This window comes from Pan paniscus, chromosome 12 (genome assembly GCF_029289425.2).
Source record: "Pan paniscus chromosome 12, NHGRI_mPanPan1-v2.0_pri, whole genome shotgun sequence".
Classification (NCBI taxonomy): Eukaryota; Metazoa; Chordata; class Mammalia; order Primates; family Hominidae; genus Pan; species Pan paniscus.
The window spans coordinates 31,127,319-31,145,478 of NC_073261.2; the positions used below are offsets into that span (position 1 = coordinate 31,127,319).

An 18,160-nucleotide genomic window follows, 5' to 3' on the forward strand; every position below is an offset into this window, starting at 1 on the left:
TATGCTGTCCCCTGAGCCCCTTATGTCTTGATCTGCTCTCCAATGTCTCTTCTTCCCAATTTCAATGTGGGGAAGTCTATAATCTTACTGCGAAGATCATGTCCAAGACCAGCAGCATCAGCGTCACCCGAGAACATATTACAAATGAAGAATCTCGGGCCTGCTGAATCAGAATGTGCAGCTTTGACGAGCCCCCCGCTGATTTATTCGGGGAAGAGAAGTTCTTTTCTATCTGGACTGAACATGACATTAAATGTGTTTTGCAAAATTACCTGTCCCACATTGTAGTCCATCCTTTATTTCTGTAGCTATATTCAAAGCAGAATCTGTCTTGTCACTTGCAGCCTGAAAGTAATTTGAAGCAAATTATCAATAAAGAAAGTATCTTTCATGGACTATACAGTTACTAATACAAAATATAAATGAGAGTTTAATTACCTTTGAGGGTGGTTGTTTCTGAGAAGACACTGAAAAGCAAAAGGGATACATAATCACTCATATGTAAATATGATAAAGTTATCTATACATTCATGAAGTGTTAGCATCAAGCTGTATCCTCCTGCCTGTATTAGTATAGGCTTTGATTTTTGTGTCTGGGGACTGGAACATGACAGAAATACACTGAAAAAAAAGAAATACAGGTTTCACAAAATAAACCCTTACAATGTCAATCATGGTATGATTTTTCATATGTCTAAAACTAAAATGAAACAGTGTTAGTATCAATGTGAATATGCTGAATGATGAGGACAAAAGTGATCTAAAATCAGAGGAGCAACTCATACACCTGAGAATCAATGTCCAAGCAGGTGCTACATGATCCTCCATGTCTTTCATGCAAGGTATCAAAAGGATTTACACTAGTATACTACAAACATTCATCATGCTCTTTAACTTGCCTGATAACTGAGAAGGTACACAATTACAATGACACTTCAGTTGAATGTACACCTCACGTCTGTTAAGAGAAGGGACTTAAATTGATCAGCTTGGATATATGGTTGGTGAATCCTAGTAGATAGTATTCATTATTTATCATACCCATGTGGTGGAATAATCTGCCTACATTTCTTGTATCCTCTAGTTTAGCCTTCAGTAATTTTCTTCATCCACTAATGGCAAGAAGGTATAATATATAAACCTCATCAAAAAGTACAATAAATTACACATATTTATACAAAATGCAATGGCTCCTGGCATTAGATATTAATAAGCTTTCACATTTGGATATCAGTCCAATATTCATTGAAAATAACCATTTTAGGATTCAATTAATACATTTAGTATTATTTTTGTCTGCAAAATTAGTCTACTCTGGAATATCATTGTATTATAAAGAATTTTCACTAAATAGCTATTTTAATGAAAAAGCCAGCACTTTGGGAAAAAGCTAATATAATCGTATTAAATTTTAACTCATTTGAATAACTAATAAAAAATATATGTCTGATGCCTGATACTAATAAACAGGAATGAGGCACTGTGGTTTATCCCAACTCTAGCACTCCTTCCTGATTCCGGTAGTCATCGGAGCAGTCAGAAATCAGATCTTCTGGTATGCAAACATTCTAACTGCATCTGAAGTGAGTTCACTCAGGTTTCCTCAGCAGAAACCCCAAAATTACCCAAATAACTTCTTCCTTCCCCTCTTTCTTGCCTTGCAATTCCTCTTTCTTGATGAAAATAATTACTACATCAGTGGTAACTGTTTCTCATTCTCCAGTGTCTACGGGTTATTATGACAACTTCCTCCCTCTGGTTTTAGCAGTACCATCTGACATCTATAATTTCTGTTACTTCTTCTCTTTCTCCTTCCCCTCTCCATAGAAACATGCTCTGAAATAAGAGCAAAATTATGCTGTCCCCTGATCCTCTTATCTCTTATGTCTTGAACTGTTTTCCAACGGTTCTTCTACACAGTTTCAATGTAGGGAAGTCTATAAGCTTGTTACTAAGATCATGGCCAACGACCAGCAGCATCAACAACACCTGACAACTCAGTAGAAATGCACAATCTCAGGCCTGCTGAATCAGAAAGTGCATTTTCAATGAGCCCCCGCTGATCTATTCAGGGATGGGACGTTGTCTTCTATCTTGAGAGCACATGACATTAAATGTATATTGCCAAATTACCTGTTCCAGATTTCCAACTGCCCATTATTCTTGTGGCAATATTCAAAAGAGAAACTTTCTTTTTAAATATAACCTGAATGGAAAGAGAAACAAAATAGTCAATACATAATACATATTTCATAGGCTATGCAATAAATAATTCAAAATATAAATGAAAGAGTAACTACCTTCTGGGCCGATTGTTTCTGAGGAGACACTGAAAAGTAAAAGAAATATATAATCCATCATATGTAAATATGATAAAGTTATCCATACATTCATGCAGTGTTAGCATCAAGCTGTATCCTCCTGCCTGTACTAGTGTAGGATTTGATGTTTTACAGTTTGTGTCTTTGGGACAGGAACATGAGGAAATACACTGAAGAAAATAGGAATACACGCTTCCAGAAAATATACAGTCAGAAATTACAAAGAGGTATTATGCGTCATGTGTGTATTACTGAAATAAAAAGTGTCAATATCAATGTGGATATGCCGAATGATGAAAAGAAATGTGATCTAAAATCAGAGGAGCAACTCATACACCCAGGAATCAATGTCAAAGAAGGTACTAAATGCTACTGCATGTTTTTCATGCAAGACATCAGAAGGATTTATACCATTATACTGCAAGTATTCATCACGCTCTTTTAACTTGCCTGGTAATTGAGCAGGTACACAATGACAATGACACTTTAGTAGAATGTACACTTCACAAGTCCTCGGTGGAAGTGGCCCAGCTTCAACAGCTTGGATATAGGTTGGGATAATCCTGTATATAATATTCTTTATTTCTCAAACCCATGTGGTGTAATAATGTGCCTACATTTGTTGTGTCCTCTCGTTTAGGCTACAGAAAGGTTCTTCGTCCACTCATGGCAACAAATATAATACATAAACCTTATCAAAAAGTATAATTAATGATCAAATTTGACATACTTATACAAAATAAAGTTGCTACAAGCATTAGATATGAATAACCTTTGACATTTGGAAATCCCTCCAATATTCATTGAAAATAAGAATTTTAAAAGTCAATTAATGAATTCAACATTTTTTTTTTCTAAAATAGTCTGGTATAAAATATCATGTTATTCTCTAAAGCATTTTCATTAAATTGCTATTTTTATCCAAAAGTTAGTTAATTGAAAAGCAAAGCCAATATATGCATATTCATGTTTATCTCATTTGAATAACTAATATCAACAAAACGTATATCTCTGATGCCCAACAGTAACAAAGAGGAGTAATGAGTCGCTGTGGTTTATCCCAGTTCTAGTACTCCTTCCTGCTTCCACTGTTTCCTAAAGCAGCCAAAATCAAAGCTTCTTTTACAAAAATGTTCGAATATGCAACTGAACTCAGGTTTCCTCAGAAGAAACCCCAAAATTACATAAATAACTTCTTATTTTCCCTCCTTCCTGCCTGACAATCCTCTTCCTTGAGGAAAGTCATTGCTACATCAGTGGTCTCCTTAGCTCTCGTTCTACAGTGTTTATGGGTTATTACCATGATTTCCCCATCTGTTTTTAGCAATACGATGTGATGTCTGTAAAATCTATACTTCATCCCTTTCTCCTTCCACCCTTGGTGAAAACATGCTGTATAATTAATGCAAAATTATGCTGTCCCCTGACTCCTTATGTCTTTAATGACTCTCCAACGTTTCTTCTTCCCAATTTCAATGTGGGAAAGTCTATAATCTTACTGCAAAGATCATGTCGAAGACCAGCAGCATCAGTGTCACCTGAGAACTAAAGAATCTCAGGCCTGCTGAATCAGAATGTGCAGCTTCAATGAATCCCCCGCTGATTTATTCGGGGAAGAGAAGTACTTTTCTGTCTTGACTGAACATGACATTAAATGTGTTTTGCAAAATTACCTGTCCCAGATTGTTGTCCCTTCTTTATTTCTGTGGCTATATTTGAAACAGAATCTTTCTCATCACTTGTAGCCTGAATGGGATTTGAAACAAAATAATCAATACGTAAAGTAGGTTTCATAGACTATACAGTTAATAGTTCAACATATAAATGAGACTTTAATTACCTTCTCAGCTGGTTGTTTCTGAGAAGACACTGAAAAGCAAAAGGGAAACATAATCACTCACATGTACATATGATAAATTTATCCATACATTCATGCAGTGTTAGCATCAAGCTGTATCTTCCTGCCTGTACTAGTGTAGGCTTTGATGTTTTCTACTTTTTGTCTGGAGACTGGAACATGACAGAAATACACTGAAAAAAAAGGAATACAGGCTTCACAAAATATACCCTTACAATTTCAAACATGGTATGATTCGTGATACATCTAAAACTAAAATAAAACCGTGTCAATATCAATGTGGATATGCCGAGTGATGAGGACAAATCAGAGGAGTAACTCACACACCTGAGAATCAATGTCAAAGCAGGTGGTACATGATCCCGCATGTCTTTCTTGCAAGAAATCAGAAGGATTTACACCATTATACTACAAACATTCATCATGCCCTTTAACTTGCCCAATAACTAGAAGGTACACAATTACGATGACAATTCAGTTAAATGTTCTCTTCACGTCTCTTCAGTGGAAGTGTCCTAAATTGATCACCTTGGATATATGTTTCCTGAAATCTAGTAGATAATATTCATTATTTCTCACACCCATGTGGTGTAATAATTTGCCTAAGATTCTTGTATCCACTAGTTTAGCCTTCTGAAAGTTTCTTCATTCACTCATGGCAACAAACGATAATATATTAGCCTCAATAAAAATATCAATTACCAACGTTAACATACTTCTACAAAGTAAAACTGCTACAAGCATTAGATATTAATAAGTTTTACATTCAGAAATCACTCCAATATTCATTGAAAATCACCACTTTAGGAGTTAATTAGAATTCAACATCATTTTTGTTTCTAAAATAGCCTTGTTGGAAGTATCATGTTAGTCTCTAAGGAAGTTTCATTGAATAGCTATTTTATCCAAGAGTTAGCTCCTTGAACAAGGAAGCCAATGTATTCATATGCAAGTTTATCTCATTTTTATAAGTAAAGTCCAGAAAACATATATCTCTGATGCCTAATAGTAACAAAGAGGAGTAATGAGTCACTGTGGTTTATCCCAATTCTAGCACTGTTTCCTGCTTCCAGTAGTTCTTGGAGCAGCCAAAATCAAATCTTCTTTTATGCAAATATTCCAAATGCATCTGAAATGAGTTCACTCAGGTTTCCTCAGAAGAAACCCCAAAATTACATAAATACCTTCTTTTTCCTCCTTCCTGCCTCAAAATCCCTCTTCCTTGAGGAAAATAATTGCTACATCAGTGGTCTTCTTAGCTCTCGTTCTACAGTGTTTATGGAGTTATTAGGATCACTTTTCCCTCTGTTGATAACAATATGATATGATGCCTATAATATCTATTACTTCATTTCGTTCTCTTTTCCCTCTTGATGGAAACATGCTGTAAAATTAAAGCAAAATTATGCTGCCCCCTTAGCCTGGTATGTGTTGAACTTCTCTCCAAAGGTTTTTCTTCCCAATTTCAATGTACGGAAGTCTACAATCTTACTACTCAGATCATGACCAAGGACCAGCAGCATCAGGGTCACCTGAGAACTCACTACAAATGAAGAATCTCAGGTGCACTGAATCAGAACGTGCAGCTTAGATGAACTCCCCACTGATTTATTTGGGGAAGGGAATTTCTCTTCCATCTTGATTGAACATGACATTCGATGTGTTTTGCAAAATTACCTGTCCCAGATATTGGTCCCTCCTTTATTTCTGTGGCTATATTTGAAACAGAATCTTTGTCGTCACTTGTAGCCTGAATGGGATTTGAAGCAAAATAATCAATATGTAAAGTAGGTTTCATAGACTATACAGTTAATAGTTCAACATATAAATGAGACGTTAATTACCTTCTCAGCTGGTTGTTTCTGAGAAGACACTGAAAAGCAAAAGGGATACATAATCAATCATATGTAAATATGATAATGTTATCCACACATTAATGCATGGATAGCATGTTAGCATCAAGTTTTGTACTCCTGCCTGTATTACTGTAGGCTTTGATATTTTATACTTTGTTTCTTGGGACTAAACATGAAGGAAATACACTGAAGAAAATAGGAATACAGGCTTCAAGAAATATACACTGACAATTTCATATGTGATATGACTTTCTCCATATGTCTAAAACTAAAATAAAACCATGTCAATATCAATGTGGATATGCTGAGTGATGAGGACAAATGTGATCTAAAATCAGAGTCCAACTCATACACCTGGGAATCAACATCAAAGCAGGTGATACATGCATCTGCATGTCTTTCATGCAAGATATCAGAATGATTTGGAACATTTTACTGCAAACATTCATCATGCTCTTTAACTTGATTGATCAGTGAGAAGGTACACAATTATAATGACACTTTAGTTGAAATCTCTTCAGTGGAAGTGTCCTAACTTAATCAGCTTGGATATATGTTTGGTGAATTCTAGTATGTAATATTCATTATTTCTCACACCCATATGGTGTAATAATGTGCCTACATCTCTTGTATCTTCTAGTTTAGACTTCTAAAAGTTCCTTCATCCACTCATTGCAACAAGGTATAATGTATAAACTTCATCAAAAAGTGTGATAAATTACCAAATTTGACATACTTATACAAAATAAAGTTTATACAAGCATTAGATATGAATAAGCTTTTACATCTGGAAATCACTCCAATATTCCTTGAAAATAACCATTTGGGAGTGAAGTAATGAATTCAACATTATTTTCACTTCTAAAATAGTCTGGTTAAAGTATCATGTTATTCTCTAGAGAATTTTTATTAAGTTGCTATTTTTTTATTATACTTTAAGTTTTAGGATACATGTGCACATGGTGCAGGTTAGTTACGTATTTATACATGTGCCATGCTGGTGCACTGCACCCACTATCTCATCATCTAGCATTAGGTATATCTCCCAATGCTATCCCTCTCCCCTCCCCTCACCCCACAAAAGTCCCCAGAGTGTGATATTCCCCTTCCTGTGTCCATGTGATCTCATTGTTCAATTCCCACCTATGAGTGAGAATATGCGGTGTTTGGTTTTTTGTTCTTGCGATAGTTTACTAAGAATGATGATTTCCAATTTTACCCATGTCCCTACAAAGGACATGAACTCATCGTTTTTTATGGCTGCATAGTATTCCATGGTGTATATGTGCTACATTTTCTTAATCCAGTCTATCATTGTTGGACATTTGGGTTGGTTCCAAGTCTTTGCTATCGTGAATAATGCCATAATAAACATGCGTGTGCATGTGTCTTTATAGCAGCGTGATTTATAGTCCTTTGGGTATATACCCATTAATGGGATGGCTGGGTCAAATGGTATTTCCACTTCTAGATCACTGAGTAATCGCCACACTGACTTCCACAATGGTTGAACTAGTTTACAGTCCCACCAACAGTGTAAAAGTGTTGCTATTTCTCCACATCCTCTCCAGCACCTGTTGTTTCCTGACTTTTTAATGATCACCATTCTAACTGGTGTGAGATGGTATCTCATTGTGGTTTTGATTTGCATTTCTCTGATGGCCAGTGATGATGAGCATTTTTTCATGTGTTTTTTGGCTGCATAAATGTCTTCTTTTGAGAAGTGTCTGTTGATATCCTTTGCCCACTTTTTGATGGGGTTGTTTGTTTTTTTCTTGTAAATTTGTTTGAGTTCATTGTAGATTCTGGATATTAGCCCTTTGTCAGATGAGTAGGTTGCAAAAATTTTCTCCCATTTTGTAGGTTGCCTGTTCACTCTGATGGTAGTTTCTTTTGCAGTGCAGAAGATCTTTAGTTTAATTAGATCCCATCTGTCAATTTTGGCTTTTGTTGCCATTGCTTTTGGTGTTTTAGACATGAAGTCCTTGCCCATGCCTATGTCCTGAATGGTAATGCCTAGGTTTTCTTCTAGGGTTTTTATGGTTTTAGGTCTAACGTTTAAGTCTTTAATACATCTTGAATTGATTTTTGTATAAGGTGTAAGGAAGGGATCCAGTTTCAGCTTTCTACATATGGCTAGCCAGTTTTCCCAGCACCATTTTTAAATAGGGAATCCTTTCCCCATTGCTTGTTTTTCTCAGGTTTGTCAAAGATCAGATAGCTGTAGATATGCGGCATTATTTCTGAGGTCTCTGTTCTGTTCTATTGATCTATATCTCTGTTTTGGTACCAGTACCATGCTGTTTTGGTTACTGTAGCCTTGTAGTATAGTTTGAAGTCAGGTAGTGTGATGCCTCCAGCTTTGTTCTTTTGGCTTAGGATTGACTTGGCGATGTGGGCTCTTTTTTGGTTCTATAGGAACTTTAAAGTAGTTTTTTCCAATTCTGTGAAGAAAGTCATTGGTAGCTTGATGGGGATGGCATTGAATCTGTAAATTACCTTGGGTAGTATGGCCATTTTCACGATATTGATTCTTCCTACCCATGAGCATGGAATGTTCTTCCATTTGTTTGTATCCTCTTTTATTTCCTTGAGCAGTGGTTTGTAGTTCTCCTTGAAGAGGTCCTTCACATCCCTTGTAAGTTGGATTCCTAGGTATTTTATTCTCTTTGAAGCAATTGTGAATGGGAGTTCACTCATGATTTGGCTCTCTGTTTGTCTGTTGTTGGTGTATAAGAATGCTTGTGATTTTTGCACATTGATTTTGTATCCTGAGACTTTGCTGAAGTTGCTTATCAGCCTAAGGAGATTTTGGGCTGAGACAATAGGGTTTTCTAGATATACAATTTTCATATCCAGCCAAACTAAGCTTCATAAGTGAAGGAGAAATAAAATACTTTACAGACAAGCAAATGCTGAGAGATTTTGTCACCACCAGGCCTGCCCTAAAAGAGCTCCTGAAGGAAGCACTAAATATGGAAAGGAACAACCGGTACCAGACTCTGCAAAATCATGCCAAAATGTAACAACCATCAAGACTAGGAAGAAACTGCATCAACTAACGAGCAAAATAACCAGCTAACATCATAATGACAGGATGAAATTCACACATAACAATATTAACTTTAAATGTAAATGGACTAAATGCTCCAATTAAAAGACACAGACTGGAAAATTGGATAAAGAGTCAAGACCCATCAGTGTGCTGTATTCAGGAAACCCATCTCACGTGCAGAGACACACATAGGCTCAAAATAAAAGGATGGAGGAAGATCTACCAAGCAAATGGAAAACAAAAAAAGGCAGGGGTTGCAATCCTAGTCTCTGATAAAACAGACTTTAAACCCACAAAGATCAAAAGAGACAAAGAAGGCCATTACATAATGGTAAAGAGATCAATTCAACAAGAAGAGCTAACTATCCTAAATATATATGCACCCAATACAGGAGCACCCAGATTCATAAAGCAAGTCCTGAGTGACCTACAAAGAGACTTAGACTCCCACACAATAATAATGGGAGACTTTAACACCCCACTGTCAACATTAGACAGATCAACAAGAGAGAAAGTCAACAAGGATACCCAGGAATTGAACTCAGCTCTGCACCAAATGGACCTAATAGACATCTACAGAACTCTCCACCCCAAATCAACAGAATATACATTTTTTCAGCACCACACCACACCTATTCCAAAATTGACCACATACTTGGAAGTAAAGCTCTCCTCAGCAAATGTAAAAGAACAGAAATTATAACAAACTATCTCTCAGACCACAGTGCAATCAAACTAGAATTCAGGATTAAGAATCTCACTCAAAACCGCTCAACTACATGGAAACTGAACAACCTGCTCCTGAATGACTACTGGGTACATAACGAAATGAAGGCAGAAATAAAGATGTTCTTTGAAACCAATGAGAACAAAGACACAACATACCAGAATCTCTGGGACGCATTCAAAGCAGTGTGTAGAGGGAAATTTATAGCACTAAATGCCCACAAGAGAAAGCAGGAAAGATCCAAAATTGACACCCTAACATCACAATTAAAAGAACTAGAAAAGCAAGAGCAAACACATTCAAAAGCTAGCAGAAGGCAAGAAATAACTAAAATCAGAGCAGAACTGAAGGAAATAGAGACACAAAAAACCCTTCAAAAAATTAATGAAACCAGGAGCTGGTTTTTTGAAAGAATCAACAAAATTGAGAGACCACTAGCAAGACTAATAAAGAAAAAAAGAGAGAAGATTCAAATAGATGCAATAAAAAATGATAAAGGGGATATCACCACCGATCCCACAGAAATACAAACTACCATCAGAGAATACTACAAACACCTCTACGCAAATAAACTAGAAAATCTAGAAGATTACCAACAAAAAAGAGTCCAGGACCAGATGGATTCACAGCCAAATTCTACCAGAGGTACAAGGAGGAACTGGTACTATTCCTTCTGAAACTATTCCAATCAATAGAAAAAGAGGGAATCCTCCCTAACTCATTTTATGAAGCCAGTATCATTCTGATACCAAAGCCAGGCAGAGACACAACAAAAAAAGAGAATTTTAGACCAATATCCTTGATGAACATTGATGCAAAAATCCTCAGTAAAATACTGGCAAAACGAATCCAGCAGCACATCAAAAAGCTTATCCACCATGATCAAGTGGGCTTCATCCCTGGGATGCAAGGCTGGTTCAATATATGCAAATCAATAAATGTAATCCAGCATATAAACAGAGCCAAAGACAAAAACCCCATGATTATCTCAATAGATGCAGAAAAAGCCTTTGACAAAATTCAACAACCCTTCATGCTAAAAACTCTCAATAAATTAGGTATTGATGGGACATATTTCAAAATAATAAGAGCTATCTATGACAAACCCACAGTCAATATCATACTGAATGGGCAAAAACTGGAAGCATTCCCTTTGAAAACTGGCACAAGACAGGGATGCCCTTTCTCACCACTCCTATTCAACATAGTGTTGGAAGTTCTGGCCAGGGCAATCAGGCAGGAGAAGGAAAAAAAGGGTATTCAATTAGGAAAAGAGGAAGTGAATTTGTCCCTGTTTGCAGATGACACGATTGTATATCTAAGTTGCTATTTTATCCAATAGCTCCTTGAAAAACAAAGCCAATGTATGCATATTCATGTTTATCTCATTTGAATAACCAATGTCAACAAAACATATACCTCTGGTGCCCAATGGTAACGAAGAGGAGCAATGAGTCACTGTGGCTTATCCCAATTCTATCACTCTTTCCTGCTTCCAGTAGTTCCTGGAGCAGCCAAAAATCAAATCATCCCTTATGCAAATATTCTAAATGCATCTGAAGTGAGTTCACTTAATCTAAGAGTTATAATTTAAAAAATCATTTTATTTATACTCATGAAGACTCCTGATGTTTTTACATTTCCTGGATTCAGCAGTTCGACTTTCTCACTGTCTCTTCATCCACTTTTGCAAAAACATACACATCAATGAAATAATGTGTAATCAGATTCCTATGAAAATAAACTAAACAAAGTTTCTAAATCACTAGAGACTTCTTTTCTTATAAATAACCAACCAATATGACATAATACATATATATACATATGCCATGATTGTCATGATTATTGGCAGTTATCTGTTTAGTACTCTTAAAATACATTCTTTGATTCCTTTTTTTTTTAATCTAGTTTCACATGATATACCATCGGGGTCTCTCAGGTTCTTTTACAAAATAACTACCTCAGCAAACACAGCTTTCAAAAAAAAACCAAAAAACAAAAATCTGATGTGAACAAAGCATGTATCATTGATGTGCAAAACTTCTAGGGAGAAGAAATGAGACCCTGTGGGTTACCCTCATCCTTCTAACTTCTGCTTCTGCTTTCCATTAAGCGACTTCCCACAAGTCTCCTCATCAGAAACCTCCAAATTACCTCACTAGCTGCTTTCTTTGTTTACACCTGCCCAATTTGACATACACTGTTTTTTGTTCATAAATCTAATATCCATATTGGTGGACTTGATTCTTTGACCTCCACATTCATTTCTTCATTATTTTCACCACCACTGTATGTGACATCTGTACAATCCCATTCTGACACATGTGAAGATAAGGTTTTGCTTTATTAACATGTTAAATGTGTCTGACACTTGACTAATGTGTACAAATTCCTTCTTCACAAAAGCAGCCCCATGGCCTCCTCTCTCCCATAGACACTCTTTCACAGCTGTTCTTCACTCACATCGGTTTGAGTATCTATCATCTCTCATTTTGTCTCTATGCTTTCACCTCATATTATGAGTTATTATCATAGGCTCAGCAGCCTATCATACCTGTTTTCCTCTCCAGCAGACAGTACTGAGCAATAAACTAGAATTTTCCAGGATATGAACACTTTTATGTACACAACACTTTGTGGAGCTATTTTATGTTTAACTACCCATAACACCACTACGTCTATGCTTTCCAGAGAAACAAGCTCTGAAATTTTATTCAATATAACCTATTTAGAAACTTCTTTAACTACAATGACAGTCTCTCCTTGATGCACCAAAATCTTCAGAAATAACTTGTGAAGACTTGAAAACATGTCAGTAATTGACATGAAAAATGAAGCACTGACATAATTTTTTGCAGGTATAAAAAAGACAAGCTGAGATCCTTACTAGATCCAAGAAGAGCAAAGTACATTAGACAGGAAATAAATATGGAACAGAAACATTTTCATTTGTAATGAAAATTCCTCTATTTACAGTTTTCAGAAGAGAAAAAAATACACACACATACACACACACATTCACACACAAAAACCAGAGCAATATGGCTTTACAGGGTGTTTCTTCATCAAAGTCCTATTTGCCATTTGACATCTGGGAACACTCTACAGGGATCAACAAACGGGTTCTAAATTGTGATCTGAGTAGTTTAGAGTTTAACATTCATGAAGGGGAGCCAAGAGGACAAGTAACACTTTGACCATTGGCCATTTCCACTCCTTACTGTTAGTCTCTGAAAAGCACACACTGGATTTTCTCAGAGTCAGGACATGTCAAAAAGACATGCTTTAAGGGGGAAACAGGTGCAATCAACACAGCCATGGGAGAGATACAGCTATGCTTGCTAGGATTTCCAATACTTCTGTTTCATTTCTAATATAGTACAAATCAATAAAAGCAACCACGTAAGCATATCCATGTTGGTATGTCATCATATTTAAGTCCATATGGTATCGGCATGAAGAGAGCATAATATGCTGTAGTCATCACATGGCATATCATGAGATCATACAATAAATCAAGAAACACCTCACTGGGTCAATGTGGATAGATCTGAAATATATATCACTGATTTTACAAAGACCAAGTTGCATTCATTAAGTGCACTGCCTGAACTTTTCTACAAGTTTTTAATACACAAAATCAAGTCCTACATGTTATCTATGAATGTGCACATATGTTGTAAGAGGTTTTTAATGTGCATTTGGGTGATTTCTTTTTTTTTTAAATTAATTCAAGCTCTTGATTACATGTCAGCAGTAAGCTTCAGTATTATAGAAAACCCAAAACTGTAACGGCTCAGAATCACCGTCTTAAAAGGCTGTGTCTACCAAAGAGTCAGGAAAGCATGACCACTTACTTTCTTCATTTTTGAAACTCAGAGGTACCTCATGCACACTCCCAAATAAAACTGCACAAGTTCCTTAGTTTAATTAGATCCCATTTGTCAATTTTGGCTTTTGTTGCCATTGCTTTTGGTGTTTTAGTCATGAAGTCTTTGCCTAACGGTATTTTGCCTAACGGTATTTAGTCCTGAACGGTATTGCCTAGATGTTCTTCTAGGGTTATTATGGTTTCAGGTCTTACTTAAACGTTTAAGTCTTTAATTTATCTTGAGTTAATTTTTGTATAAGGTGTAAGGAAGGGGTCCAGTTTCAGTTTCCTGCATAAGGCTAGCCAGTTTTCCCAACATCATTTATTAAATAGGTAATCTTTTCCCCATTGATTGCTTTTTGTCAGGTTTGTCAAAGATCATATGGTTGTAGATGTATGGTGTTACTTCTGAGTCCTCTGTTCTATTCCATTGGTCTATATCGCTGTTTTGGTAGCTGTACCATGCTGTTTTCATTACTATAGCCTTGTAGTGTAGTTTGAAGTCAGGTAGCGTGATGCCTCCAGCTCTGTTCTTTTTGCTTACAATTGTCTCGGCTATATGGGCCCTTTTTTGTTCCATATGAAATTTCCAGTAGTTTTTTCTAATTCTGTGAAGAAAGTCAATGGTAGTCTATAGCATTGAACCTATAAATTACTTTGGGCAGTATGGCCATTTTCATGATATTGATTCTTCCTATCCATGAGCATGGAATGTTCTTCCATTTGTTTGTGTCCTCTCTTATATCCTTGAGCAGTGGTTTGTAGTTCTCCTTGAAGAGGTCTTTCTCATCCCTTGTGAGTTGTATTCCTAGGTATTTTATTCTCTTTGTAGCAATTGTGAATGGGCGTTCACTCATGATTTTGCTGTTTGTCTTTTATCGGTGTATAGGAATGCTTGTGATTTTTGCACACTGATTTTGTATCCTGAGACTTTGCTGATGTTGCTTATCAGCTGAAGGAGATTTGGGGCTGAGAAAATTTGGTTTCCTAAATATACAATCATGTTATCTGCAGAGACAATTTGACTTCCTTTCTTCCTATTTGAATACCCTTTATTTTTTCCTCTTGTCTGATTGCCCTGGCCAGAACTTCCAATACTATGATCAGAGTGAACAGGCAACCTACAGAACAGGAGAAAATGTTCGCAATCTCTCCATCTGACAAAAGGCTAATATCCAGAATCTAAAAGGAACTTAAACAAATTTATGAGAAAAGAACAAACAACCTCATCAAAAAGTGGGTGAAGGATATGCTCAAAAGAAGACATTTATTCAGCCAGTAAACACATGAAAAAAAGGCTCATGATCACTGATCATTAGTGAAATGCAAATCAAAACCACAATGAGATACCATCTCATGCCAGTTAGAATGGTGATCATTAAAAACTCAGGAAACAACAGATGCTGGAGAGGATGTGGAGAAATAGGAACACTTTTATATTGTTGGTGGGAGTGTCAATTATTTCAACCACTGTGGAAGACAGTGTGGTGATTCCTCAAGGATCTAGAACAAGAAATACCATTTGACCCAGCAATCCCATTACTGAATACATACCCCAAAGATTAAAAATCATTCTACTATAAAGACACATGACCATGTATGTCTATTGCAGCACTATTCACAATAGCAAAGACTTGGAACCAACCCGAATGCCCATCAGTGATAGACTGGATAAAGAAAATGTGGCATATACACATCATGGAATACTATGCAGCCATAAAAAAGGATGAGTTCATGTCCTTTGCAAAGACATGGATGAAGCCTGAAACCATTATTCTCAGCAAACTAACACAGGAAAAGAAAACCAAACGCCACATTTTCTCACTCATAAGTGGGAGTTGAACAATGAGAACACATGGACACAGGGAGGGGAACGTCACACACCGGGGCCTGTCAGGGAGATGGGGTCCTAGGGGAGGGACAGTATTAGTAGAAATACCTAATGTAGCTGATGGGTTGATGGGTACAGTAAACCACCATGGCACATGTATGCCTATGTAAAAAACCTGCATGTTCTTCACATGTATCCCAGAACTTAAGGTATAATACAAAGCAAACAAACCAACATTAATTCAGGTTGCTGGTTACCTGTAGGCAATGAATTGTAGTAGTATCAAAGACTCTAAGGCTAAAACAGCTCAGAATCATTGCTTTAAAACCCTGTATCTACCAAAGAGTCACCAAAAAATGATTAATGACTTTATTCATTTTCCAGAATCAGAGGTATCACACACACCCAAACTCACAAACAAAAGCGCACACACACATACACATGCAGAAATTCAAGCTGGTAATCAGAGCATGTGATTGGGTGAAGACTCGAAGGTTCTCAGTGTGACAACACTGACATAAAGAAGATGAAGTTCTAACACAATTGTAATGTCAGCTCGTATAGCTTTTCTCTAGGTAAAGGACAGTATTGCAACCAGAAATTGAAGCACTGAAAAATATTTATAGTTTCAAAATTCATCTCCTTGAACCCCTAACATGCATACAAATTCCACATTGGGATCTTTATCACAACCTAAAAAGGAAAAGCATCTGAGCTAGAGCTCACATTTTTAAAATTTCTTTTCCTTGTTCTTCTAAATATCATTTTATAAGCATGACACTAACAACAGCATCAGCATCATTTAGATCAAATCCTTCTATCTTATTGCGGTAAAAGAAGTAAGAATCAGAAGGCTATGAACATTTCCAGTATATTCATGTCCTTCTTTCCAGATGAAATTTGTATTGGCAAATTTACCTTTTCCTGGAGGTGGTGAATCCTTCCTTCTCATGGCTGCTTTTGAACTGGGATCTGCCTCTTTCAGAGTAAGCTGAATGGGTTTTACAACATAATGATTAATATATCATGTATATATCACAAAGCATTTTGTTAATTAAAAATGAAAATATATTTGTTTACCGTGGATAAAGGAGGTCGCTCAGAAGATTCTACAAAGCAAAAGGGACACATAATTAAGTTTTCATAAAACATGTAGTCCAGATTTCAAGAGAGAGATTAGGTTTCACATGACTACAACTAACACAGGAAAGTACTTCTACCAATGTGATCCTCTTAACTGAAGCCAAAAAATGTGATGTCAAAAGAAAGGACCAAATAGGACCCCAGAAGGATAAATGTCAAAGCCCATGGTAGAATACTATGGTGTACCCTGAAGAAAATCACCCAAGAACCATTTATACTATAATACTACAATAGTTCTCCTGTTCTTCATTTTGTCCTCTAACTTAAAAACTATCAATTTCATTAAAATCTATCATTCACTTCTGCTTGCAGGATGTATTCTCAGTTCATTAGTTCAGATATCTACATACAGAAGCATAGTTAACAAAAATACTCATGTTGTCCACAGTCACGCACGCTTCTGGTGTTTTTCCATTTCCTGGATTCTCAACTTTAGCCCTCCTGCCATCTCTTCATTCACTTATGCAAAAAATGTATACATTACACTCCAAATACCTAATGTGTAATTAGATTCCCATAAAACAAATCTAACCAAAATATTTGAAACATCAGAGGCTTTTTTCATGTTAATCACCTTTTATATATCAAAATATTTGCCATGATTATCGACAGTTACATTTTAACAAACCCGCACATTGTGCACATGTACCCTAAAACTTAAAGTATAATAATAATAAAATAAATAAATAAATAAATAAATAATACTTAAGAAATATATTTCTTGATTGTTTTGCTTCCACAGTCAGTTTGACATGCAGTGCATCACATTTTGCTAACATGAAGCACCTGTCCTATTGTTGCTGTGTGACCCCTACAGAGAGAAGAATTGAGTCCCTGTGGTTTACTCTCATTCTTCCACCTCTGCTTCCATTAATCTCTGAAGCAACAATAATCCAATATTCTGTTTGAGTGCGAATATACCAGGTCCACATAAAGTCAGTGTTCTCAGGTTTCCTCATCAGAAACCCCCAAACACCTAGCCAGCTGCTATCTTTATTTACACCATCCCACCCCACTTGTACTCTTTTTTGTTGATAAATCTAATCTCACTATCTGGTCTTCACTCTTTGCCTTCCACATTTTGTTCTTCATTATTCTCACCACCCCTGTGATCAAACCAGTAAAATCTCATTTTTATAAATATGAAGATATGGTTTTCCTTTATTAGAATATAAAAGTTACAGAAAATGGACTAACTTGTACAAATTCCTTCTTCACAACAGCAGCCCCATGTCCTCCTCTCTCCCATAGACACAGTTTCATAGTTTCTATTCACTCACATCAGTTTCATCGAGTATCAACTCTCATTTTATCTTTACGGCTTTATTTTACACTGAGGGTTATTATCAAAGACTCAGCAAACTATGTTACATATTTTCTTCTACACAAGAGATTACTGAGCAGTAAATAAGAATTTCTTTGGATATAAACACTTTTATGTACACAAACTTTTTGTGAAGCTAATTTATGGTTAAATACACATTACACCATTATGTGT

At 36.2% G+C, this 18,160-nt stretch overlaps 1 protein-coding gene across 4 annotated transcripts in view; it reads right to left on the minus strand.

Annotated features, from left to right (window-relative positions):
- The window catches only part of LOC100968148 (ankyrin repeat domain-containing protein 36B), a 103,360-nt gene that overhangs the window by 77,681 nt on the left and 7,519 nt on the right, over positions 1–18,160 (minus strand). For all 4 annotated transcript variants that reach the window (XM_063594783.1, XM_055107635.1, XM_055107637.2 and 1 more), the window contains 10 exons: positions 16,600–16,628; positions 16,438–16,510; positions 6,024–6,052; positions 5,857–5,929; positions 4,162–4,190; positions 3,995–4,067; positions 2,301–2,329; positions 2,134–2,206; positions 439–467; positions 273–345 (listed from right to left, as the gene is read on the minus strand). In XM_063594783.1, coding sequence (XP_063450853.1) covers positions 273–345; positions 439–467; positions 2,134–2,206; positions 2,301–2,329; positions 3,995–4,067; positions 4,162–4,190; positions 5,857–5,929; positions 6,024–6,052; positions 16,438–16,510; positions 16,600–16,628 — 510 coding nt within the window. The remainder of the gene's footprint in view (positions 1–272; positions 346–438; positions 468–2,133; positions 2,207–2,300; positions 2,330–3,994; positions 4,068–4,161; positions 4,191–5,856; positions 5,930–6,023; positions 6,053–16,437; positions 16,511–16,599; positions 16,629–18,160) is intronic.